Raw genomic sequence first — 26,409 nt, 5'->3', positions numbered from 1 at the left:
GTAATGTTTTTGTTGTGATTTCACTACTTTTTGCAAGGTATGGCTGTAGAATATAAAATCTCTATATTTGATGAAAATTCAGTGAAAATGGGTGGTTGCCACGCCCCCTGCCTGAAATTCTCAAACTTTAAATTTTTTCCTTTGTGTAAACTACCAGCTCCAACATTCTACCAAATTTCAAGATTCTACGACAATCAGAAGTGCTCTATAATATTTGATGAAAATTCAGCGGGAATGCCGGTTGCCACGCCCCCTGGCTGAAATTCCCAAATTTAAAATTTTTTCCTTTGTATAAACTACCAGCTCTACCATTCTACCAAGTTTCAAGATTCTACGACTATCAGAAGTGCTCTATAATATTTGGTGAAAATTCAGCGGAAATGGGCGGATGCCACGCCCCCTGGCTGAAATTCTCAAATTTTAAATTTTTTCCTTTGTATAAACTACCAGCTCTACCATTCTACCAAGTTTCAAGATTCTACGACTATCAGAAGTGCTCTATAATATTTGGTGAAAATTCAGCGGAAATGGGCGGATGCCACGCCCCCTGGCTGAAATTCTCAAGTTTTAAATTTTTTCCTTTGTATAAACTACCAGCTCTACTATTCTACCAAATTTCAAGATTCTACGACAATCAGAAGTGCTCTATAATAATTTATGAAAATTCAGCGGAAATGGGCGGTTGCCACACCCCCTGGCTGAAATTCTCAAATTTTAAATTTTTTCCTTTGTATAAACTACCAGCTCTACCATTCTACCAAGTTTCAAGATTCTACGACTATCAGAAGTGCTCTATAATATTTGGTGAAAATTCAGCGGAAATGGGCGGATGCCTCGCCCCCTGAATTGAAAATCTCAAATTTTCGATTTTTTCCTTTGTATACACCACAAGTCCTATCACCGTGTAAAATTTCAAGTTTCTACGACATCGGGAAGTACTCCATAATTTTGATGATCTGTCAGTGAGTCAGTGAGTCAGTGAATCAGTGAGTCAGTGAGTCAGTTACGGTTTTTGCGATTTTTGAAGCCCTATATCTCAGTAACTACTCATCGTAGGAGGCTGAAATTTTGTGAGGTGTTTGGTTTCGACCAGCTCAACAAATGTAGTGAGTTTGAAATTTCTAGCATCTTTGGTGTAGAAGTTAGAGGGGGGTCGAAAATGGCCTGAATTGTTTCCTGTAAATAAGGGTGTAGTGCCAAAGTTGCTAGAGAACTTGGCTGGGCACTACCGTGCCCCTTGATCAAGCAGGCGACATTAATATTCGACTTTGCTTGGGTTTGCTTGGTAAGCAAGACCCAAGTATTCTTTCAAACCCAGATTGTGCTGAAAATGATGAAGGTGAATTTTTAGATGATGGTCTCTGTACTGCAGCTCTAAACTCATTGATAAATAATTTACTTAAACTTGGAATAAACATTTAAACTAAATTAACGTATTGAAGTTTTTTATTTATTAAGTGGCGATAGACAATTGATATTTAACGAAAGGGGTTTTGTTTCACAGGATCTTGGGTTCATTTCACTTTATTTTCTGAGTTGGTATATAACTTGTTTGTTCTAAGCAAGACATAAACTTCTATGTTATCTATTGTTTAAGTTAAGGTGTGTCTCCTTGACATAACACAGGGCTATCAATGCGGAAATTAGAGTTTAAGCTGCAAGCTTTCCTAGTATGGGCTTCAGTGGAACACAGTGTTAATACATAATACATAAATTGAATTTTCTTTCTTTCTGAAATCAAAAAAAAAAAAAAAAAATGGTGGGCTGTAATCGGAGTCACGAGTAAAGAGGTAATTTTAATTTATTCAATCAAAATCAAAATTCACATTATTATGTTACAAAATTAATACAACAATAAAATTAGCATTTATGATAGTTTTTGAGGTTCCTCCAAAAAGCCATTCGTTCTTCATCAGGATTGTCCATCATTCTCAATTCCTTATCGATGATTAGAGTTTTGATATTCATGTTTTCCCAACTGTCACATTTTGGTACAGGTTCCCAAATACAACCACCAAATTGTTGATCGATTGTTGGAGTTGGATTACTGTACTTTGCAAAATTTGTCCACAATTTGCACATTGTCAAAACCATTTTATGGGCCTCTTCATCCCATGGCTCAGGTGGGCCGAATTCCATTTGAAAAACATAACAAAGGTCATCCACGTGAGAAGCACCTTTCAAATGTCCTGCTTTGTGTTTTCTTTTATATAAATTCAATTGACCATCGAAATCGAATCGATACATATACAATGGAGACTTGTGTTGGAAACGAGTATGAAATTCAGCAGCTTGACGAATATATGAGGTGAATTGATAGTCGCCCAGCAGATGAGATAATTGATATGTCATCTTTTTATCAATTTTTTCTCCTTTAAAGTAAAATTCCTTAATTGACTTATCCAATTGAATTCTTTGTGGGTCCTTCAATGATATGTTTAATTCGGGAGGAATAAGGTCCTTGAAGTATTTGGGAAAATTTTCTAAATTTTCCCCACATACAGCTGCCCTAGATAATCCTTCGGCATCGGTGTAACCCATTATAACAGGAACTTGAACGGAATTTGGTTCGCACATTGACTCAAAAACAGATTTTGTAATAACAGCTTCTGGACTGTCATCTTCAATAACAGGTTTAATGGGAATATCAGGATTCCAGACAGGTAGACCATCAATTACCAAGGGCTTAAGGAATTCTTCTAAATTATTGTAACTTTGTAGAAACTTTAAAATTTCGTGTGGATCTTCTGAAGTACAACCCACAAGTTTAGCTAAATTTCTCGTTTTAGCAGGTGCATCATCATCTATCATCGATGGCATAATAATAACACCACTGTGGATTATGGCTTTTTGGAATAGATTTTTGGAATTGTCTAAAAACAAATGCAAATGCGTACATGAGCCACCACTGCTTTGACCAAACAGTGTAATATTATTTGGATCTCCATTGAACTGGGAGATATTTTGCCTTATCCATTTCATGACAAGAACCTTTTAAGAAATTGTTTTATCAATGTTTACTGTAGTAGATTTTTTTTTATTTCTACTAACCTGATCCTTAAGTCCTGCATTTCCAGGAATTCCTGCTTCAGGAAGAGAAAGATATCCCAGTACTCCAAGTCGATAGTTAAATGTGACTACAACTACTCCTTCTTGTAACAAGTAAAGTGGATTGTGTCTATAATAAAAGATCGTATTAAAAGTTCGAAAGACAATTTATCTTCGAAATATCAAAACCCTAAATATTACCGAAACCTTTTCCAATTTTAAGATCAGAAAATGGATTCAAAATGGAAAATAATTTTATTTTTTTCGAACTCGATGTCGAAATTTCACTTTCGATATTCTATTGTTCGAAACTTTAATAATCAGGGGTCGAATTACTGCATACGTTCGTTAACGAAGCGTTGCTATGTGTCCCTATCGTTTTCTAATAATTAAATAGAGACAGAAATAGTCGAAACGTTAACGTATGACCGTAATCGTGTGCCGTAATTCGACCCCAGGATTTTGATACCTACCCGAATCATAAACTTACTTATCGCTATTGCCATTTCCAGTTGTAAATCCACCTCCATGAATGTATAACATCACTGGTAGAGGCTTATTTGATTTACTTTCAGGTGTAAATACATTTAGATAAAGACAATCTTCAGATCCAGTAAACTTTTTTCCTGTATCAGTATCATGTTGGACAGACGCTGGGCCTTCTTTAAAGCATTCAATTTCCGGAACAGAGAACTTTTCTATTGGCACTGGAGCCTATGTATTTTTATTTTTCGGTTAATAAGACAAAATTTATACATGTCATAAACTACATAAAATAGCCTTACTTACCTTAAATCTTAATTCTCCTAGTGGAGGAACTGCAAATGGAATTCCTTTAAAGAAGTGATATCGCTTACCATTTGGAAGAATATCTTCCTTTCCGATTACAATACCCTGTTTTATATTGACTCTTTCAGAAACTACCATTTTTATGTTGGGTTGCTATCAAAAAATTTAAGAATTGTAAGAGTGTTATTATTTCCACAACCGAAGATCTCAAAATCGAATACCGAACTAAATATACCCAAACAAATTTCGGCAATAATACCTCTTATTTAAATATTTATAAGGTTATTATCTTAAGTGATTGATTACGTTATATTCATTTTAACTTGAAAGTATAAATCTCACCTACCTTCATCATTTCAAAATATTGAATAATTATAATAAGTGAACCTACCTAAGACCATACAAAAGAAAACTTATCATCTTATCTTTCTCTCGATATAATTTTTCAAAATAAACAAACCAACAAAAACTATTTATTTCTCTTTTATAATCTAATCGTGTGTTCAAAATTTATTGATAAAAATATATTTCGGAGTCAAAATCACAACAAGGATGACGGTATTTAGAACAAGAGCACGCACATTGTATGTTAGTAAAGAGTAAATGTGTAATTAAAATGTAGTTTCTTCTTGAAATATGGATACCTTCACAAGTCACACAAAAGAATTTTTGGAGCACAAATTTTTCAAAAACGTTTGCATCGTTACGGGTGTGACACTTTAATTGATTATTTTCTGAACTAATCCGCCATACCATCAGTAAAATTCCACTTGAATATTGGGTGAAATGCATGGTGTTAACCTGTCAATAACATGTGTTATTAATTGAAGATGTGCTTCATTTAGTTTCAATATTAAATTCAAACCGTTACTGGCGTGACTTAAAAAGAATACCAGAAGAAAATCGAATTTCTATAAACTTAAAAATCTTGAAAGAATGTTAATTTTTTTTCCAAATTTCCAAGTTTCGGGTGTGACTTTTGGTATTTTATTTAAAGTTTTTTGTATAAACTATAAACGCAAAAATTAAGTTTTGTACGGTTGACTATTTAAATTAGTTGAAGTCAAATATTTTGCAACATTCTTCGAATTTTTCAAAATAATTCACACATTTAAAGTCTTTTTTCACTATAGCTCAAATAGAATAATTTCCCAAATTATTTCCTTTCGAATTGACATCGTATAGGAATTTATTTAATTTGACTTTCGAAATGATATAATTAATCGGGAAATTAGCTGCAATGAAAAAATCGGCTTTTAGCCATAAAAACGCTTTTTTATTTATTAAAATTTTGTTTCTAAACAAAGATCAAAACATTTTGTTTGAGATTACTTTAACTTAAGAAAAGGCATTAGCTTGACGAAGACAGAGTTGAGAGCCCTGCCCAAATGAAGGAAATGTGATCTGATAACACTACCTAGAGCAAGTCATATTAAATAAGTTCTAATATCAAAATTTATTTGCGTGATTTGGATTTAAGGAAGCAAACTTATTTTATAACTTTAATGATATTGTACATTAGGGGTATTCATGAAACGGTGTTAATTCTGGGTAACACATTTACCACATGTGTGTCAAAATAAAATACTCCAAGAAAAAAGTGACAATTTTATTTTCCTGAAAATATTACAAAGTGGAATTATGCCCTTTGCAAATTAACCCATTCAATTTTGGTTCAGAAAGTCGTATTATATGGTATGCCCTTCAAGAAAAAAACGTTGGCAGTCCTATTATGATTAGTTGAAACACGGGATTCGATTAACCGGAACGCTCTATTATCCCTGATGAAAATATTTAACATTCTTTCTCAACAATAGAGACAGTATAATTATTTAAACTCTGTTATCCGTAATAAACTTTACTATCCGAAACATGATAACAGGACCGAAAAAGTTCCTTCACTTCAATTCAGCACACGGAAAAAGAAGTTACGCTATATGTGCTGTTTTTTTGCTTTTTTCGAGTATCTTATGTTTGTTTTCGTTTTTTAATAAAACCTTATGGTGTTTTCGTTTGGTAAAAAAATCAATTTATTTTTTGATCTAAATCTGTCAAAAAACTGTTGTTGCGACTACTTAATTGTAGTTGAACAGATCAAAAATTGGTTTTTTTTTTTGACAGATTTAGATCAAAAAATAAATTGATTTTTTTGTCAAACCAAAACACCATTAGATTGATATTAATTTTTGTTTTTAGAAAAGAAAGTTCTGTTAGGGGCCAGATAGCTATCATTGAAATCAATCCGGGAAAATTGAATGGATATTTGACTGTGTTGCCTTTTGATTAGAAATGCAAAATATATTGATCGATTGGAAATCACACAAAGAATTTTTTTTGAGAAAAAAAAGTTTAATTGAATAGTTATTTTTTGCTATAAATGTGTTTTTCTTTTTCACGGATGGAAATTCAGCTGATTCATAATATCAAAAATTAAACGAATCTTTCCACGGATTTGTGTTTCATTTCAATAGGGGTATTCACGATCTGGTGCAACAGGCCTAGTAAAAGTGTAAAATTTTATTTTTTTACAATAGATCGTGAACGCACCTCTTCTTATCTATAGTAAATAGTGAATGGAATCCATGATATGATTTATGTCAGCTTCACTCTTTTTTTTTACGGAGTTGTCTTTACGCCGCACTGTTGTCCAAAATGACTTATCTCGTTGCAAAAATCATAACTTTTGAACGGATTGAGGTAGCGGTACAGTTTTTTTTTTAATTTGAAGGAAATTTCCAGGGCTGTTACACCAATGAATTTCAAGAAAATTGTTTTACAGGGTGTTTAGGAATCATCGGCCGAAAACCGATTTTCTTAAAAAAAAAAATATTTAAATTAAAATTGGTATGCCATTTTGTAGAAATCACTAATTCACATCTAAAAAAAGTTCAGATTACACTTTTCCATGATATTACGATTATAGAGAATGCCAAAAAAGTTGGTCCCGGAAGTCCGTCTGTCTGTCTGTCTGTATAAGGATCTACATCCTAAACGGATGGACCGATTGACTTCAAATTTGGTATGTAGCATTTTTTGGAGACCCTCCAGAGGTGTTTTTGGAATTAATTTTTTTGGGCCAAAAATAACGGTACTTGTCATACACCAATTTCAGTAAAGCTGTAATTGCTCAAAAACGGCTCCAACGATTTTGTTTAAAAAATTCAAATGTAAGTTTGAAAACAAGGTCTATCTTCTAATGAAAAAAATTTTTTTGGAAAATCATTATTAACGGTACCTGCCATAGAACGGTTTTTTTTAAATCCGATATTCTCCGAAACGGCTTATTCGATTTCAACGAAACTTTTTTTGAAGAAGCACTTATATAACTCAAATATAAGCCAAAAATAAAATTTCAAAAAAAATAATTTTGGATTTTTAAAAAAATTTTGAAATTTTTTTTTGAAAAATAAAATTTTCGAAAACGGGACATTGTATTTTTTTGAAATTTTGTTTTTAGATGTGGATTAGTGATTTCTACAAAATGGCATACCAATTTTAATTTAAACATTTTTTTTAAAGAAAATCTGTTCCTTCTGCCTTCATTTTTTTTCAAAGTACAAAATCTCGGCAGTGCGCAAGCATGCGCAGCTAAATATTTTTATTTTGAATCAACAATTGATTGGTACACATACCCTATTCGGCTTAATGAATGGAACCGAATGGATTTTTTACGGTACCTGCCATAAAACCGTTTTTTTTCAAATCCGATATTCTCCAAAACGGCTTATTCGATTTCAACGAAACTTTTTGTGAAGAAGCACTTATATAACTCAAATATAAGCCAAAAATAAAATTTCAAAAAAAATAATTTTTGGATTTTTAAAAAAATTTTGAAATTTTTTTTTGAAAAATTAAATTTTCGAAAACGGGACATTGTATTTTTTTGAAATTTTGTTTTTAAATGTGGATTAGTGATTTCTACAAAATGGCATACCAATTTTAATTTAAACTTTTTTTTTAAAGAAAATCTGTTTTTGGCCGATGATTCCGAAACACCCTGTGAAATAATTTTATTGAAATTCATTGGTATAACAGCCCTAGAAATGTCCTTCAAATAAAAAAAAAAATTGTACCGCTAACTCAATCCGTTCAAAAGTTATGATTTTTGCAACGAGATAAGTCATTTTGGACAACCGTGCGCCGATGCTTCTTCTTTTTTTCAATTTTTTTATAATTTCATTCTTTGTTGTGTTCGGGTTAATTTATTTTCACAAATTACATCAAAAGAAACAAAATAAAAAAGAATAAGAATAATAAAAGATAAACTATTCATCATGGGCGACACGCGACGGCGAGCTGCCATCTGTCAAAAAAATTTTACACCATTGTATTTTTATTTTGCAATAGGGTTAGGGTATAGCAGAAATGCAAGACCATTGTAAAATTTCAATCCATATATTTTGTTGTTTTAGTGTTGCAAGATTTTACACTTTTGCACTTTTGCAATGATACTAGACCAGTTGCATCGGATCGTGAATACCCCTAATGTCACACAGTTTAACTGATACATTTCTGTCAATTAAAATTTATCGGCTGGATTTCAAGCAGGAAAACTGAAATTTTCAATGATAAGAATTTTCAATGACAGAAGTAATAAACAACCTGTCATAAAACTTCAATGATGAAAACCAATGATAGCTATAACTGGCCCCTTATTCGGGATTTTCGATTATCCGTAATGAGCTCGGTCCCTACCGCTACCATCCCGGTAAATCGAGTTTCAACTGTATTTTCATTTTTGTCGATTTTATTTAATCTTTTTAAATCAACGTGGTGAATCCAGCCATCAGAATAAAAACTACCGATAATGCAGTTCGTTTTGAAAAAAAATTTACAAATCAAACAAATCTTTTTCAGAATTTTGACAGCCAACTGTCATCTCTCTTCGGCAACAGAACACCACCTAACAAAACAAACAAACCTTCATCTTATTTTCAATCAATCAAATGGAAGAAAATTGCTGAGAAAAATTTCAAGTGAAAAAGAAAAAAAATTCTTTCGTAGAGAAAACTCCAATAAAATTCAATATATTTCCAATGTGATTTCAGAGTAAAACACTTGTACAAATTAGAAGTTAATCAATAAATAAAAAAACACATAATGCAACGGGTTCAACGCAAAACATTCCAAATTCGTCGTCACAAATCAATTTCCATCCGTGGTGGTGATACTAACTAGTATTTTTTGTTTTTTTCCTTCTCTTGTTTTTTTATTTTTCCTATTATTACTCATTGCAAGAAAAAAAAAAAGAACTCTCCAAATATCTATTTGTGATTAATCTTTATGATAAAAAAATAAACTAATTGATAAAAAACTAGGTCTTTTTGGTGTTTTTTGTTTTATATATTTTTTGATTTTACAAACACAGAGATGCCCTGTGAAGGCTGTAATGTGCAATTCACGGTCTTCCGACGGAAACGTATTTGCAAGGATTGCAGGTGAGTGCACGCAAAAGCTTCAACAAACTATAATTTAATATGTGTAGGTACCTCTTCTATCCTCAACGTACACAAAACAAAAACAACAATCATGACATTGAAAATCGAACTAGTTAGTGTATATGTGCATGTTTTTTTTTTTATGTCGAGAGTTGTTGGCTGTCGCAATATAATAATAAAGTCGCCTGCCTTTTTGGCCACTAAAACCTTATACAACCCACTTTTTTGTCTATGCGAATGTGAAAAAAAAACACGAAACAATATTCTAAACAAATCGATTAGAATGTTATGTATTATGTACAAATTCAATGCACATAATATCGAAATGTCGTCGGTCTCTTGTTATTATTTTTTTAGTAAACATTTATCATTCTTGTAAGTCGCTGCTGCTTTTTTGTCGTCGAAGATGCATTTTTTCCAAATAAAATATTCCTTTAAATTAAAAGAATACTGGAGAGGGAGACTGAATTGAGTTGAGCTGTTAATCACTTGGTGCTATAATATTAAAGGTATGAGGTGTTTTAAGGTAGATATAACTGTCATATGGAGACGAAGGTGACAAAACAAATAAAGGCTATCGGGGGAATCAAATGGTACAACCTGGATAGTGAAAAAGGCAAAGCATTTATCGCTAGGTACTATGAGAAATTATCTGTGCCAAACCACCAACAGACTGTGGAAATCTCTGCAAAGAACTTGCTTGATGAAAACGAAGTTACTGCTTTAAAAGTGAAAGAGAAACATAGTGTTAGAGCGATGAAGTCAAATAAGTGATATCTAGGAAAAGTTCAAGCTTTCAAAGCTTGGTCAAAATGACCGCTTCATAATAGAGATAAATAATCGTTAAAAAAAAAAAAAACGAAACCGACTTCCATGGATCACAACTGGGTTTTATGGTTTTTCTCATAGTTTCTATAGCCAGAACTGAACGAAATTGAAATGGCACTAGCTTTCCAATACAAAAATAATTACACTGGTCAACAAAATTTGACTTTTTTTTGCCACAATAACCAAAATATACTTTTCTAGTATTTTTTGGGGTGCTGAATCCGAATCTGAAGTCAGAAAAATTTGATTGGCCTCCGTTTTTGAAATATTACCGTTATAAAATGCTAAAGAACGTCATTTTGGCTGTTTTCGAGGTTCTGTTCAGCACATCAAAAACTACTAGAAAAGTATATTTTGGTTGTTGTGGCAAAAACCTGTTGACCAGTGTTATCAAATTTAAACAAAATTAAACATTACAAAAAAAAAAGTTAGTAAAAATAAGTACGACTCGAAGTGGACTACAAATGTTGGAAGAAAGAAGAAATGTTCCCAGCATATGGGAGAAAATACGAAAACATGAATCTCAAGCTTGGTGAAAAATTAGATCTGGCTGCTGAGATGCAAGCCAGGCTGTCGAGGAACTGAGACATGCTAACATGAACAAGGGTGCCGCTCAAAAAAGAATTAATGCTGAGGAAATTCGCTCACCAAAATTTATTAACGATCCACAAGCCTACTACTTGTGGATGACGACAAAATTTTTCACCGGTCGTGACAGTATTGTAACGGGTTTTTATATTAAAAGTTTTCCAGGATAAACTAAATTAGAATAAGTGCCTGACCCGAAAGCCGACAAATTTAGTGTAGCAGTGTAAATTTCCATGAAGGGAAAAGCAATTGGTCCAGAAGATATATCCTTTGAGCACTGGAAAACGGTCTAAATGACTCGATTGTCATCTTCAATGCCATTCGCGATGACCAAATGCCTAATCAGTGGAGAAATAGTTACCTTCTCCCAATCTACAAGGAGAAGAGGAATACAAAAAACTGCAATAACTGTTGTTCGCTTAAGCTGATGTCATGAAGATCGTTGAACGGATTTTGGATAGCCCAATCAAAATTGGCATCCTCGAGAGAAGCGTCTTGAGTCCTTTGCTCTATCACATTTCTTTACTTTCTGCTTGAAGGTAAAGTAACGTAAAGTAAGAACAAAAAAATCTAAAAAGACATAATATTTTATGTATAATGTCTATTTTCCAACCAGAGGGACATTTACTTGAATGGAACACTGCTTCAGAAGTGCGAGAAATAATATCTTTGATCTATGAACAATAATGAAGAATATTGTGATAATGACATCAACCATCGCTTAATTAGGGTAAATGAAGTGGCGGTAAAACCCTCTGCCTACACTGCAGTTGACCAGCAAAAAACATACGGTTCGCATTTTTGGACAATGTACAAAAAGTATGAGAATACTTTCACAGTAGCTGAGATGAAGATGCTTCGCATGACAAAACATAATAGACTCTGAAGCTAGAAAATCCGAGGAATCCTTCACGTCAAAAATATCGTCTTGATAAAATACAGCACAACCGACTAAGATGGAACTGTCATGTAAACAGAAGAAATCTTAAAAATCCAATTAAAAAAGCTATAACATACGAGTTTCCAACACAATAGGGAAGAATAGGCAGGCCTACAAAATTTCGGAGCAAAGTTTTGATAGATCCTTTAAGATATCGAACTAAATCACATTTGCAAAGTGTACAATTCTATGTAAATAATTAAGATTATGTTGAAAATGATCTCACATGACTAGAATTTCAAAGTTGGATATTGATGTTTAAAAGCGGCTATTCAATGAGTCTTTCCGAGAATGTGTCATCATAATAAGTAAGGAAGTTTAGTCCGTAAGAACCATAACCGCTTTATTATAATTGAATTGCCAACGTATGTGTTAGTTAAAACCACTTTTCATAATAGCATAGCATTGATCTTCCTGGCAACCAACATTCTATAAGGAAATTCGTTCTTAACCACACACATCTAATAGAAGATCATCTAAAAGTTTTAAATTCTTCTTAAAATAAATGTTATACCTATCTAGCAAAGTAATTAAGGTTCTTTGATTACAAAAATTTTAATCAATTTTAAAAATCGATATTTTTTCTTTTTTCCTACAATTCTAGACGATACTACTGCAGTCATTGTATGGTAACACAAAATTCGGTAGTTTTATGCGAAAGATGTGCAATATTTGCCAAAAGACCTCTTCTAAAAATCGATTTACTTCAACTTAAGCCAAAGGATTTAATATTTTATTTGCAATCAAAGCACATTTCAACAACTGGATGTGTTGGTAAGAATAAACTATAATGAGCTTCCAAAGAAAAACCTAAAATCAATAACGTGAAAATTTTTTTTTACTTTAGAAAAAGAAGAACTTGTTGGACTAATTTTGACTCATGTAAACCAAAATGATAACCCTAACATGGGAAGTCAGAGTGGGAATAAGTTCTCTGATTTTAACGAAACAGACAAACCATTTGAGAATATCAAACAAACTTGCCAGAATTTCTTTAATAACATAACTGATAAAATCGCAACTGATTTTAGTTTTGATACAAAGACAACAGCTGCAAGTAATTCGACTGGAGCAGCTGCTGGTGCTGGAGGGTCGTCGCCCCACATCTCGGAACAGCCGAGAATATCGACACGTGAGATACCAAGCTATTCCAGTTTTCAAAATCAACAACCACTGATCTCGGAACAATCTTCCCCATCGCCGCCACCGCCACAACAACAACAACCACAGCAACAACGCAACTCAAACAGAAGCACTCCAACTAGTCCGATATCGAGTCCTGTTGTGAGTATGAGTTCAATATCCTCCCAAAGTACAGTGTCGCGTTCTCCACAACCGGTTAGTGGCACCGGATGTGTCACGACGGATGGCCAAAGTAGTTCGGAACAAACTCGAGACAAGCCAACGCCATCGGCAGCTGCCTTCTCGGGTGTTAGAAATAGACTGCTTGATAATGTTCTACAGGATGAAGGAATCGCCTCGGAATGTGATTGTTCTGATGACGAACTAATAACAACTTTCAAAGACAGAAGCAATCGTGAAGTGGGTGCAACCTCGACTTCGCCAACAACTAGTTCGCCCATTGACAATTTGGCAGCGGGGACTTCTGCTAGTGGTAGCACCAACGGATTGGCACAAAAGAGTTCGCCCAGCTTACAAGTTGGAACTTTTGAAGATTCATCGGAATCCTCATTCGAAGAGTTAGGGGCCATTGGAGGCATCTCCGACGACAATAAAACAGATTCAGTCGCTCAAAATGAAACCTGGCAATTTGTCAATAAAATGGAGAACGATTCAATCACGGTTGAAGATAAAAAGACACAGGCTGTCGATAAAGAGGAAGAACCATCAGCAGGAACTTCCACTGATATCGCATTGGTTTCATCCGAATCATCATCGGGACCAAGTAGAGCAGCAAATATTTTCTCATCGAGACCGAAAAGAGTTGTTCGGCGACGATCGGATGGCTATTTAAATCGACGACGATATGGAGATGATCATTCCTTTGCTTGGAATAATAAAGAACCGAGTGTAGAAGAGGAGGAGGGCGATGATGACGACGAGGATGAAGAGGAAAATGCCGCCGCCGTGAATGAACGACGACGGCGTAGTAAATGTTGTGGAAAATGTGGAAAGACCAAAACTAACATTAAAACCCACGTTATGAAACTGCGACAGCATCTGGAAAATGCCAATATGTCTGAGGCTGAAATTAAACAGGAACTTGAAGAGTTTCTGGTTTATTTGGAAAATCGAACTCGAGGCCAATTGGTGGATGTTGGCAGTGCCACATCGCCATTTTTCGATGGGAACGATGGTATATATGTCTGTGGACAAAATGGACCCGATGGAGGCTATGATCCACGGATAGCAGCTAGTCGCTTTCCTAATTTAAATGATTTTGATTCATTGTAAGGAATTATTTGATGATGAAATGAGTATATCATAATCATGGTATGTTTCTTTTTTCAGAGAGGAATTAGAGAATCTAACGGTTAAGCAACTGAAACAAGTTCTCACTCTAAATCGTGTCGATTATAAAGGCTGTTGTGAAAAGCAGGAACTTTTCGAAAGAGTTTCAAGGCTTTGGAAAAACCTCAAATCTTGTCCAGGTATTCAGTTGAATCTAACTCAAATATTTATATATTTATTTTTGTTTTCTTGTAGCAATTGAAAAGCTTCCCACTGATGAGCTATGCAAAATTTGCATGGATGCTCCAATTGAATGTGTGATTTTGGAATGCGGACATATGGCTACATGCACAAATTGTGGAAAGGTCCTTAGCGAATGTCCAATTTGTCGACAATACATTGTGCGAGTTGTACGATTCTTTAGAGCGTAAACTCGTCTTTTTAATTCATGTTTTTGTTTTATTTTTGTTTTTCGCTTTGGTAAATTAACATTGTAGATCTTATTTATGATGCTCTAGCTAAGTCAATAAAGATGTTTTTTGGGAAGTAATCTTAAGCATTCCCATATTTCATTTCTATTGTTTTCGTTTAACGAAAGTTTTAGAGCAACAAAGTCAAGCTTTACAGGATCCCGTGATGTCGGTTTGGCAGGAAATTCAATATTTGTTTTTTATCACTTTAAACATCTTTGTTGACTTAGCTGCATTTAAATGTTCTATTTAAGGAGGTAGAATCTGGTAGAATTTGAGTCGTTTTCTAAGCTTTATTTTTTTACATTGAATGTTTGTAAACTTATATGTTAGGTTTTTTAAAGATTGGTTCCTAAAGTGAGAGCTGTTATTATGACGATTGTCGGTAGTCGAATATGGCAAGTTAATTTTTTTAATACCTTATATGGTACAAGTAAGCATTCTGTTAAACCAAAATAGATGCTTCCGATACTCGATTATATCGACTACATTCGTTTGTATCTACCCTTCAAGCAAACGAGTCTAACCTCGGTTCGAATCGGCTCCGACGTGAGTCCGACCTCGACTACGAAACGGGTCCCAAGGCGGCCCAAATTAGTATGGAAATTATAATCACCGCGGAGCCGATTGCATATGTATTGGTATTTTCACCACGATTTCTCCTTCGACTTTGTGTTCATACACAAAAAGTTGCAAGTGTGTGAATGCAACCTCGTTTTTCGCATTGGGAATCGGAGTGTCTTTTCTGAGCTCGGTTTTCTTGCTTGAAGGGTAGTTGCGTGCTCGGCCATTGAATTCTGAGTGCTTGTCTCCTTTGCTTTACCTTGTGGTTGGTGTACCCATCCAGCGTGCACCACGTGAAAAGACATCAATAGGACCACGGAGATCACAATGAATTATTTCAAGCACTTCTGTCGCTCGAGTCGCCCTTTTCCTTGAATGGCATTTCCGTTTGTTTGCCCTCAACGCAAACCTCACAGACCACTTTAATAGTCTTTTTTTAATTGTTCTTAGTTCGAAATCGCCTGCTGTATTAAATAGCTAAGTATCAGGGTCGAAAACTCCAGCAGCATAATAAATCCTTAGTTAGGTTTTTTTTTAATATCTTTTTGCAGGAAGAAGTGATTAAAAAACTAATTCGTATTAAAAAAAAAAAGCTTGATCCTACCAGACTAACCTCTTAAATGAAGAATTCTCTAACAATTCTAACAAAAAAAAATTATAAATATACTTTTTGCGTATAGAAAACTGTTAACATGCTGTTACAAAATTTTGTCCTTTTCTCGTTTCAAAAATATTAAACAAAATAAAAATTATGTGTGCTTTCAAATTGTAAATTTAACTCGATAAAAATTATGTGAATTATTTTTTTAATTTTTTTTTTCTTGAAGTGATATAATATAATAATAATACCTATATTTTTTTAAACATTCTCTGGGAAAAACAAAACAGGGTTTTAAAAAATGGATTAAATGTGTTTGATGCTTGTTTTTTTATATATTGTATTGCTATATTTTCGTTTGAACCAGAAGCTAGTAATGAATTGGTCATAATAATAGGGTATTGTGCTTTTTTCGCTTAAATGAGATGAAGCCAAGGTACCCATATTAACAACGAGAATCATTCTCAACTTATTAAAAAAAGACACTTGACATTCATTACTAGTTCCTGGATCAAAAAATTGATGGAAGACTTATCCTGCTTTTGTAATTCCTATAATATGTGTATGTTTATTTTTGTAGACTTGTATGATTATTATAAAATGTATAATATATAAAATATAAATACATACAAAAAATTATCCAACAACTAATTAAGTTTAAAATTTAAGAAGATTTATGAATTTAATTTTTATTTTTCCGCTCGTTTCCTAATTATTATGTGGTTAATTCAAATATATATATAATGATGATATAAACAGAAATAATGATATCTCCTTTTTTTATTTTGATAAACTAAAACACTAAAACTTATTCCTTTTTTAAATGATATCAAATGTAATCAACATTTTTTATGTTTACATTTGGAATAATAAGACGCGACCTAATTTCTATACGATCCGCATGCTTTTGCCATGTCTGCCGCTGTATTTAAAGCTTGATCTGCTGTAAAGCACTGTTCGCATGAGAGCGACCAACGAATGAGAGAATGAACGAACAAATGAAATTTAATGTATTTTTAAAGTAAATTTTTTCATAAAAACTCTATTACATAAAAGCAAACTAACTAAAGTTCAGATTTTTCAAAAAAAAAATTACATTTTAATATCTATAAAAAAAACCTTAATAACAACAAAGCTGCCGAAAGTCTTCAAATATGGATGTTATGGCTTGAAAGGGTGCGAAGTGATTAACCAACCGCAAAGGAAACATGTACGACAACTGATCCATTTGCTCCAAACGTCTTAAAAAATAGAGATTCTGTTTACTGCTCGTCTACATTGAACAAATGGACATAGAACTTAACCAGGAAGATTTTCAAATCTTCGAATTTATGAAGATTCAAAACCGTAAAGATTCCTTAAAAGTATGTCAATGGTTAGTTGATGGATAGGTGAACTGATTTTATTTTTGACCAACATGTTTTACCAACATTTTCACTAATACATCAATACCCAAAAAAGCTTTCATGAATTTGCTTAAATTTTGCATTGTTGACTGCAACTATTTCTGTTACAAGGGAAAATTCATACGTATGAAAAACGGACTTTTCATGAGATCTTCATTAGCTCCGGTTCTAGTTGAATGGGTGCTTGAAGAAGTTATTGACAACGCTTTTCTCAACATAGATTTCGTACCACAATTTTGGAAGGCTTATGTAGACGACCACATCACAGTTCTCTGCCTGAAAAAGTTATAGCCATCCGATAAGCGAGAATTTATTAATGTAGCGTATGCTTGAATGTTATTAGCTCAATTTTCAGGTTTTTATCACATTTGTTTTGGTTAAACGTTTTTTCAAATATCATATTCCGTGTTTGGCTGTTAAAATGGAAAAACTTGAATATCAGGCTGTGATATAATTCTTTTTTACAGATGGAAATGAAATTTATTCGAAGATTTTAAAAACTAATGTAGCTCAGCTCTTTCGATCAACCGTAAAATAATGTGCAGCTAAAATATAAACATGGTCGCAAGTCTCTGAAAGATGAAGCACACCAAGGATAGCATTGGGCGATAGGAGTGTGGAGGTGAAGAAATCCGAAGAAAGGTTTCGAAATACATATATATGTACTCGCCTCGCCCCCCTTTTCTTCTGATTTAGCATCAGATTTAATAACTTTTATTTGTTTTTTTTAGGCTCGAAACAGATAAAAGTTAAAAAAAATTGTATCTGAAAAGTGAATCGAATCCAATAAAGAAGTAGAAAGGGACGTTAAATTAATATTATAAAATCATTCCAGACGTATCACTTCAGGAAAGGAATTCTGCTGTTGGAAAAACACTGAACCAAGGAGATTATGTAGAAAAATAAAAGCATTTTGTATCCGAAAATTACTGTGTACCATTCTCAGGTCGAGAACTTTACACCTTGCCTTCATACATACATACATAACCAATGCTACGATTTTTACGCCTGAAAGGTGTTGGTTTTCATTTCTTAATTACAGCATAGGTAATTCTTTGTTTTCATCGCATTATAGCCAAATACTTTGCCATCATTTTTATTTACAAACAAGCATATTATATTACAGAAAATTTTATGTTCAGATGATGTCAATACCATCTAAATAAGCAAGGTGTCAAAATGATTTTTAACTTCACAGAATTTATTGTTGTACCTATAAACTGATCTTCAGGGATCAGCGATAATCCTCAACGATATTTGTACTACAAATGGACGAGTTTGGAAGGGATGCCTTGATGTGCAATGTGCATAGCTCTGTATAAATCGTCCCTATTTCTAGGATAAGTGACTAAAGAAATTATTTTTCGGCTCATATTACTTTTAAGGCTTTAGGGGTTTTCATAGACATACCTATTTCATAATATTTTCGGAATAACCATGTCTGATATAAAAAAGTGTACTTTTTGTACTCTGCCCGAACGTTTTGCATAGAAATTACATTGAGCGTGTTGCTCGTCAATTGCCGATTTTTCGCTGACTTTTGTTAGCCACACTTATATATTCTTTTAAGCGAATGGCAAAACTTCTTTGTGTTTGTCCAATGTAACAAGACCCACCGCTTTAAGGGACCGCATAAAAGTCCGGTCTTTGGAAAGGAAAACCGTTTTTCTGTGACGGGATAGGTTTTTTGTATCTTTTTGATAGTATGAATGGTACTAACTATATCTGTTTGAAATGAAACTTACCAAGACCTGAAAAGCTTAAACTGCATCAATAAATAAAAGACGCTTGAAAACCATTTGAATCTTAAAAATAAAAACAAAATATATTGAAAGCTTACAAACTAATAAAAGAATCAAAAATAAATAACTACATAAAGTGCATTCCGTAATCATCGACTCGTATTAATTTGTCAACTGATGATCCAGACACCTCCACCGTCATTAGCACGATTCCATCACTATTGGCGACATTAGGCTTTACTTTCATATCAAACTTGTAATCGACATTGGCTCGTAATCCTTTCGTTTGAATATAATTTGATTCCATGGTAAACGCACACACAATATTATGCTTCCTGCAAATATTCTTTAATCTGGCAATATGATTTTTATAATGAGTTTCTTTTCTGACTAATTTCGAATCCGTATCTAGCCAATAGTAAGCTCCAATATTATCAATAGCCAACAGAGCTATATCCGGATTTGATACCAATAAATCTTCTAATGTGTCCATTGCCATTTCAAATTGATCTGGCGAATAACAATTGATAATCTGAACTGATTGCATACGCAATTCAATGGTAAATTGCATATCTTCTTGACTGGTTTTTTCTCCAGAATTTTTAATAATCTTTTCGGCAACTTTCATTAAATGGGGAATTGATAACTTATGATCTAAATCGATTAGAACAACATTTGAATCTTTTCCATTGAAATATGTTGGAAGAATTGTTAAAGCTATGATTTCATTTAGGAGAAGTGTTTTTCCTGAATTACTTGGTCCACTGATTTCAATGAGCGATTTCGGTGCTGGTCCATTGGATGGAAACAAATCTTTGGATAAGGATTGAAGTTTGGGACGAATTGATGCTTTTTGTGCGACAAGTAGTTCGAAAGCATTGAAAATTGTTGAATAAGCCATGATATTTATTAATTTAATTATATTTCGAGAATTAAAAAAAGTAAACAAATAAAATTTTGAAAATTCAAAACAAAAGCTGCGTTCAATAAATTTAACGAAAAATAAAACAGCTGATCGAAAAGTGTCAGATAGTTTACACGATGGGCACAAATTTGACCGAAGAAATGTTCAACCTGGAGCAGAGACGTTATAAGAAATAGAATAAAAAATGTGCTGTTCGTTAAAATGGATGTTAAAATGGGGCCGAATAACGGAATACGATTAAGAACATTACATTAACGACTTGACGCTATGTGCCTCTTTCTTTTTCTACTTATTAAGCCTAGTACGCAGATCACGCTAAAATTTATCTTTCATACAAATTTCCTCCAAAGATAAATTTTAGCGAGGATTTTTAGCCAGGTAGTACGCAGTTCACGCGCTAAATTCGAATTGTCATCTACTACTTTTGCAAAAAGTCTCCACTCAATTTAGCTCGCGAAATAATGCTCAGCGCATTTTTTCACAGATAAATTTTGACATTTTTGTGGTCGTTGTTGTTGCTGCAAGGAATAAGAGGCAAAAAAAACCTTGGAATATATAAAAGAAGAGGAACAAAACAAAATGAGAGGGTAAAAAAGGTATTCTGCAGGTAAAAAAAAATATGTATGTAATATTGAATGTAAGCAGGTATAAGTAAATGAAACTGTGATTCAGCCGTTATTTTAAATTTAAATTTATCTTGGCTTTTAGCGAACGCGTGTAGAGATAAAAATATTGTCGAGATAAAATTTAGTTTAGCGCGATCTGCGTACTGGGCTTTAAGTAGAGATAGAAAAAATCAAAACGTTAATGTATGAAAGTAATCGTATTCCGTAATTCGTCCCTGTTTTCACTACAGCCCAAATTAGGTAATTTAGCAAATTATATTATTTCGTATGTCAAATCGTATAGAAAATAAAATTTAATTTGAAATTTTGTAACAAGGCAACAGGATGAGAATTTGGGATAAGGATTGGGAAAAGGAAGACCGGATCGGATAAGGATAGGGATTTTTGAAAGGAAATAGGATAGGAATAGGAATGCGCAACGGACGAGACCATGGCATGCTGGCGGAGCACGGCTAAGCTCGCCGGATTAGGGGGGGATCTTGTCTTACCGGTACGCCTCACCTCGTTACAAAAACAAACATCATGCCAACTTTCTTGTTATCTCATAACGATAGTTGCGGCACTGAGGGTGTCTGCAGATGTCGGGGCAGACGGGCCGTTCCCCCACCACACCTGGAATCGGTTTGGCCATTTTGGTCCGATTCCCCTTGGACCGATCAACCGCTACCCCATCATACTATACCGTCCATTCTTAGCGGGCCCCTCCACTCCTCCTGCAAAATTTTCTATTTAGCAAAGCATTTTAGAACCTTTTGGTCCCATTCAAAAACGGTACGTGGCGTGGCTCACAATAACAAACATTTTTATTTAAAACAAGAAACAATAAGTATTATAATTTGTACTGTATGACTTGCACCCGTGTAACTCCATTTGAGTATACACTAAATGCAACAAAAAAAACAGGTAAAAAGGTAAAATCACTACAATAATTATGTATTTGACCAAAAATAAACAATTTAAAATGAAAATATGATTTAAATATAAAGATTTAAAAGATTTTAAGAACTACCAAGATGTGATGCAAGTCGACTCCTTCGTCGGTGGACCTTTGCATCCACACTGGGGCTGTACACGTCTCTGGACTTTAGATTCGGCCAGAGAAGTGTCACTCTCCCCTTCGCACTTCAGCGACACAATAATTGTAGGGTCTATATTTCGAGCCCAGCCTCGCCCGAACTTTCAACTTTGCAATTTTGCACCAAATATTAATTACCCTACCTATAAAGCGCTTTTTAGGGGGGTTTGCACCTCAATTGGGGTGATAAAAACAAACTACTATCGTCGGATGAAACTGGTTCGCCCTTGTCGCTCCCGTACGACGACGTCACGCCCTACCCGCAACACCCTTTTGGTTTCTTATCACTTAAGTTAAAAATTTAAACAATAAAACATTAAATAAAAACAATTTAAAATAAAAATTATGCCAACGCTCAAAATAAATATTTCAAATTAAACGTCTAGTTGCGTTTTTCAATGATGGCCGCTCTTCTGGGCATCCGGTTGGCGATTTTGATAATTTTGGGTTCGTGCCCTCGATGCCAAAAGCTTTCGATTTAAGTTTTTATATTTTGATTCGAAGTGAACTTTCGACTTTCGAATTTTCGCACTAATGTTTGAATTTTTAAAATGTGGGGTTCGGTCTCGGCTTTTTCGGAGTTCAAATTAGGTTTTGTTATAGAGTGATTATTCACAATTACTTCTAGTTTTATATTTTTTTTTAAAGATTAGGAGTTTGCACTTTTTATTTTTAAACTTATTTCTAGGTACTCATCACTTAATTTTTTGTTACAGCTTCTCGTGCACCTGACTCAACGTTTGTTTTGTGCCCTTTATGTTGCTTCTTCATCCGGGCGACGCTGTCGTCGTCGTCGTCCTGCCTCTTTGACCCGAACCCTATATTTTTATCGGTTATAGCTCTATCTTATTTAAATTCTTAATATTTAGGACTCACCACACAATTTTGAATTTTGTTTCTTAACTTTTTACGAAAGTTTCTTCGAATTTTCAGCCTGTACAGAACACTAAAATAAAATAAACTTACAGCACTGAAAACTTTAATTTAAAAAAATCTAGTATCTTACAATTTACTCTCAACGACTTGATTTTGACACTCCGACTATCTGTTTGCAACTATGCCTAGTACTTCTGGTTCGCATTCCTACCGCTACCTAAACGTACCAAAACCACCACTATTCCTTTGTTCAGGTAACGTACATGAACTCCGTTGGTATAGAGGCACCTCGATTTAGTAGGAGCCGTCCCTTAACGTAACCCCCCGTTGCGGATAGCATTGCCTACAAATATTGTTTTATTGTGTGTATCCCCCAAAAGTAGCTCATATCCCCACCACTTAAACATGTTCGAATCTGAATGCTTCCATTCGATTCGGAGTCATTCGGACTTTTTGATTCCAACTCCATCTGTCAAAACATCTCTCAGTTAATTGGGAATAAGAGTCAGTCGCAGCTCTTGGAGCTAGTAAAAGTTTAACGTAAAGTTATATTATCTGGACGAGTTACTAATGGGTCTGTGGGATTGCCCCAACCCATTCGTATGTCCAACAAACACGTGTGACTTATAAGTCAACCACCAGCAATAGATAATTAGCCACAGCTAATTAATTCAAATAGTGATGGAGATCCGGACGAGTCACTTACGGGTCTGCGGGATGCCCCAACCCGTTCGTGTGTCCTGCAAAGAACGTGCGACTTTGAAGTCGACATAAATCATCAACAGCAACAGACAATTAGCCACAGCTAATAATAACACAAAAAGTGACTAGGATGGATAATTACATCGCCATAAAACAGGGAAACTAGTATGTACAAAAAGTTAAACTGTGCTAACAGTACAACATAACACACCACAACAGTAAATAGCGGCATTTCATCGCACGCTATATCCATACAAGTAAGCGGTACGAATCATAACGGCGCATCGAAACACCTGATGCTAAAACTGAAAGCATATTCCCTAGTACATCTAAAATACTTTAAAACATATTCGCCAGTTAATTGATTTAATTTCATCTAAATTGAATGTTTTATTGTTTGCTACAATGTGATTTTACTTGTATGTTTAATGTATATATGGCGCTCTCGCTTCATAAACTCAAAAGAAACAAAAAAGAAAAGAAACGAAAAAAAAATAAAAATCTCAAGCAATATGTTAGATATTAAGCATATCACTGCACTGGCCAGTTTTCGTATATATGTAGTTTTAAGATAGGTTAAGTTTATTGTATATATGTATTCGTGACTACCGTCACAAACAAATTCAACTAAATGCTTATGAGCAAAAGCAGTCCAACCATATATTTAGTTTTATATAAATACTGACAGCCACGAGGCTTTACAAAAAAAATACTCGAAAAAGAAGGCAATACTTTATAGCCACTTTAGTACAATAAAAGCTATTGTTAGAATAAGATATAAAATGTAACCTAACTTTGAAGACTCAATAAAATTCAATTCAATTCAATAATTGGGAATAAATAAAAAAATTAACTTGAACAGATGCGAAGCGTTGTTTTATTTCTTTTAATCATACTTTTATTTCTCCTTTATAAATTAATTAATTAGTTTGGAAACAAAATAAAATAAGTAATAAAGAACCAAAGTCCTTAAAAAAAAATCGCACAATAACTTATCAAATCAATTGAACAACCTGCGTTTTATTTTTGTTTTTTGTCCGATTCGCAACAACACAAAAAAAAGAACATGTCGGCTTATCCTTGAACAGGAATTAGCAAGACGCTGCTCAAAGATAAATCCTAAGGAGATATATTATTCCGACGAATACTACGATGACGAGTTTGAGTATCGGCACGTTGTCCTGCCCACATGGAACTTGTAAACTTGTCCCAAAGACACTTCTCATGTCGGAAAATTAATGACGAGCAACTGGTGTGTAACAGTCCTGTGGATTGGTGCATTATATGCTACACAAACCAGGGCTTCCGTAGGCCGATCGAACCAAAATAAAACAATTCCAATGCAACGCCATTGAATCTTCTGAGACAGTAAGTATGTAAGGTCGCCAAAAATCAAGAGTGGCGCTCTCCGAATGCTAAACAATCTTTACCCAACCCACCGGCTATCTCGAGAAAAAGAAGGTAATACGCCGAAGAACAAATCTTGTATCATCTCTCTTGTTCCTAATTTTTGAATAAGTTCAGTCACATTCCCTCTTTTATCATACTATTCAAAGAACTCAAGGTGCACAAGGAACGGCGAGCAATTTATGTTCTTGCCTTTTTTGGGTGTTATACAGCTATTATTATTTTGTTGAGTTTCCTTACAAAAAATCAATACCACAAGGGAGTTATGTCTTCTCGAATCTCGGACGTTTGAATTCATTTAGAAATATTTTTAGCGAAATTTTATTTTGATGCAGAGGCTGCCGTAACAAACCTCCGGATAGGTAGAGCTCCGGGAGCTTTACGTAAACGGTGACAGGCTGCCTTTTTAGTAAAACATTACACAACGTGGGGAATGAACCCACTTAACCCCAAGCCGGGCTATAAAATCGTTGCGTTTGCTATCATCAGTATAGTATTTTGCCACTTTGGCCCTTTAGCTTGCTTTTTCACAATCCTTTAGTGCTTCACGCTAAAACTTAAAAACTTTATCTATGCTAGTCTCAGATCTCATTAAATTTTCCAGTTCCCTGAACTCAATAGACTTCGCTATCCGAATTTCGTGTGAAAAGTGGATCGAGTCTTTTTTTAAATGCAGTTTGTGGTCTGTGTGACTTTACGTTTTGATTTTCTGTTTGAAATTTCATAAAGACAGAAACGAATATAAACATACACAGTGGACAACATAGATATCCAGGGTTAATTAGGTTTTATTGCACTATAGGTTATTGCACAATCGTTATTTTCGGGTTGATATTGAAATATGTGGGAGGTTTGTACTTCGCCACAAAATTTAACTTAGGGCATAGATGACGTAAACACCGTATTGGATTACGATCTTAATAATTAATTTTTCAAAAAAAACAAAGTACAGTGAAAGACTCATTTGACATCTTACAAAACCACTAATAACGAATGTATAAGCATAAACCCACTTGACAAAAACTATTATAACCTAATGATAAACATACATTTTTCAAAAATAACTATATTATCCTGAACAAAATTCATGTACAAATAGGAAGTGTAAAGATAAAAACAATTTGATCTCGACTACACTGAACAAAAAAATTTACTTAATAAAATTTACTTAACTTAACAATACACTGAACAAAAAAAATATAAAATAAATTAAAAACACTAATTGATACAACTAACAAAACAATCAATACTAAATAAAACTAACAATAAAATAAATTAACATAAACTATCAAATGAATTCAAAACTAAATAAAACTTACTATATACTATACTTATTACTATCTAAAACCTATTATTGCATTCTTAAACTACTATAAATTAACAAAGATATCACAGGTTGTCTGAGGGACTTCACTGTTTTAATAAATTAACAAATAGCATGCAATAACAGACTGACAATTAATAAATAACTCTAATAAAATCTGAAATAAATAAATAACTCTAATAAAATCTGAAAATAATTTAAATAAATAACACTTAGGATTTACTAATCGGGATAACAGACTCTGGACAATACATTTATATCACAGATCTATAGTTGTTATTATTGTTTGATATCCTTGGCATGGAAAATACCAATCTTTTTTCCTGCTAAATTTTCTAGTTCGTAACTATTTTTCCCTACTGCTTTAACTATCCGACATTTAACAAACTTGGGACATAGCTTAGCGGACAAATACTTGGACGTGTCACTTAAGACAAAATTACGTCTGTAGACTTCTTGACCAGGAACGTATTTAACATTTCGTGTACGCATATTATAAACCTTATCACTTTTCTCTTTTGCTTTAAGGATGCCTTCTTTTATTTTGTCGCGAATGCACTGCAATCTATTTTGTCTAGGTAGAATCAACAATTCGCCATCGTCGACTACACTGAGTTTTTGAGTCAGTTCATATCCGCTTCCGTGAGTCAT

At 33.8% G+C, this 26,409-nt stretch overlaps 3 protein-coding genes and 1 long non-coding RNA gene across 5 annotated transcripts; 1 reads left to right on the top strand and 3 right to left on the bottom strand.

Moving 5' to 3' along the window:
- Positions 1–1,783: 1,783 nt before the first annotated feature.
- LOC129920271 (juvenile hormone esterase-like) lies at positions 1,784–3,975 on the bottom strand. Its single transcript, XM_056001585.1, has 4 exons — positions 3,838–3,975; positions 3,539–3,762; positions 3,052–3,178; positions 1,784–2,991 (listed from the first exon to the last, which is right to left on the bottom strand). Exons 1-4 carry the CDS (start codon positions 3,973–3,975, stop codon positions 1,861–1,863), a joined length of 1,620 nt encoding a protein of 539 aa, XP_055857560.1. The 3' UTR covers positions 1,784–1,860.
- On the bottom strand, positions 3,882–19,831 carry LOC129920275 (uncharacterized). The gene is made up of 3 exons (XM_056001596.1): positions 18,955–19,831; positions 18,827–18,886; positions 3,882–3,990 (listed from the first exon to the last, which is right to left on the bottom strand). Exons 1-3 carry the CDS (start codon positions 19,722–19,724, stop codon positions 3,978–3,980), a joined length of 843 nt encoding a protein of 280 aa, XP_055857571.1. The 5' UTR covers positions 19,725–19,831; the 3' UTR covers positions 3,882–3,977.
- Positions 9,049–14,492, top strand: LOC129920264 (uncharacterized protein DDB_G0280205). 2 transcript variants are annotated; one of them, XM_056001559.1, is made up of 5 exons: positions 9,049–9,275; positions 12,236–12,405; positions 12,479–14,042; positions 14,104–14,243; positions 14,299–14,492. In XM_056001559.1, exons 1-5 carry the CDS (start codon positions 9,208–9,210, stop codon positions 14,472–14,474), a joined length of 2,118 nt encoding a protein of 705 aa, XP_055857534.1. In that variant the 5' UTR covers positions 9,049–9,207; the 3' UTR covers positions 14,475–14,492. The 2 variants fall into 2 exon arrangements, with proteins under 2 accessions (XP_055857534.1, XP_055857545.1); XM_056001570.1 differs by lacking the exon at positions 9,049–9,275 and adding an exon at positions 9,554–9,784.
- Positions 19,832–21,193: 1,362 nt separating the features above from the next.
- On the bottom strand, positions 21,194–22,807 carry LOC129921376 (uncharacterized). Its single transcript, XR_008773511.1, has 3 exons — positions 22,456–22,807; positions 22,326–22,395; positions 21,194–22,267 (listed from the first exon to the last, which is right to left on the bottom strand). It is a non-coding gene; the product is annotated as an uncharacterized LOC129921376 (long non-coding RNA).
- Between the last annotated feature and the right edge of the window lie 3,602 nt (positions 22,808–26,409).

This window comes from Episyrphus balteatus, chromosome 1 (assembly GCF_945859705.1).
Source record: "Episyrphus balteatus chromosome 1, idEpiBalt1.1, whole genome shotgun sequence".
NCBI lineage: Eukaryota > Metazoa > Arthropoda > Insecta > Diptera > Syrphidae > Episyrphus > Episyrphus balteatus.
Note: the sequence above shows the minus strand (reverse complement) of the source record. Positions and strands in the feature narration are given on the sequence as shown.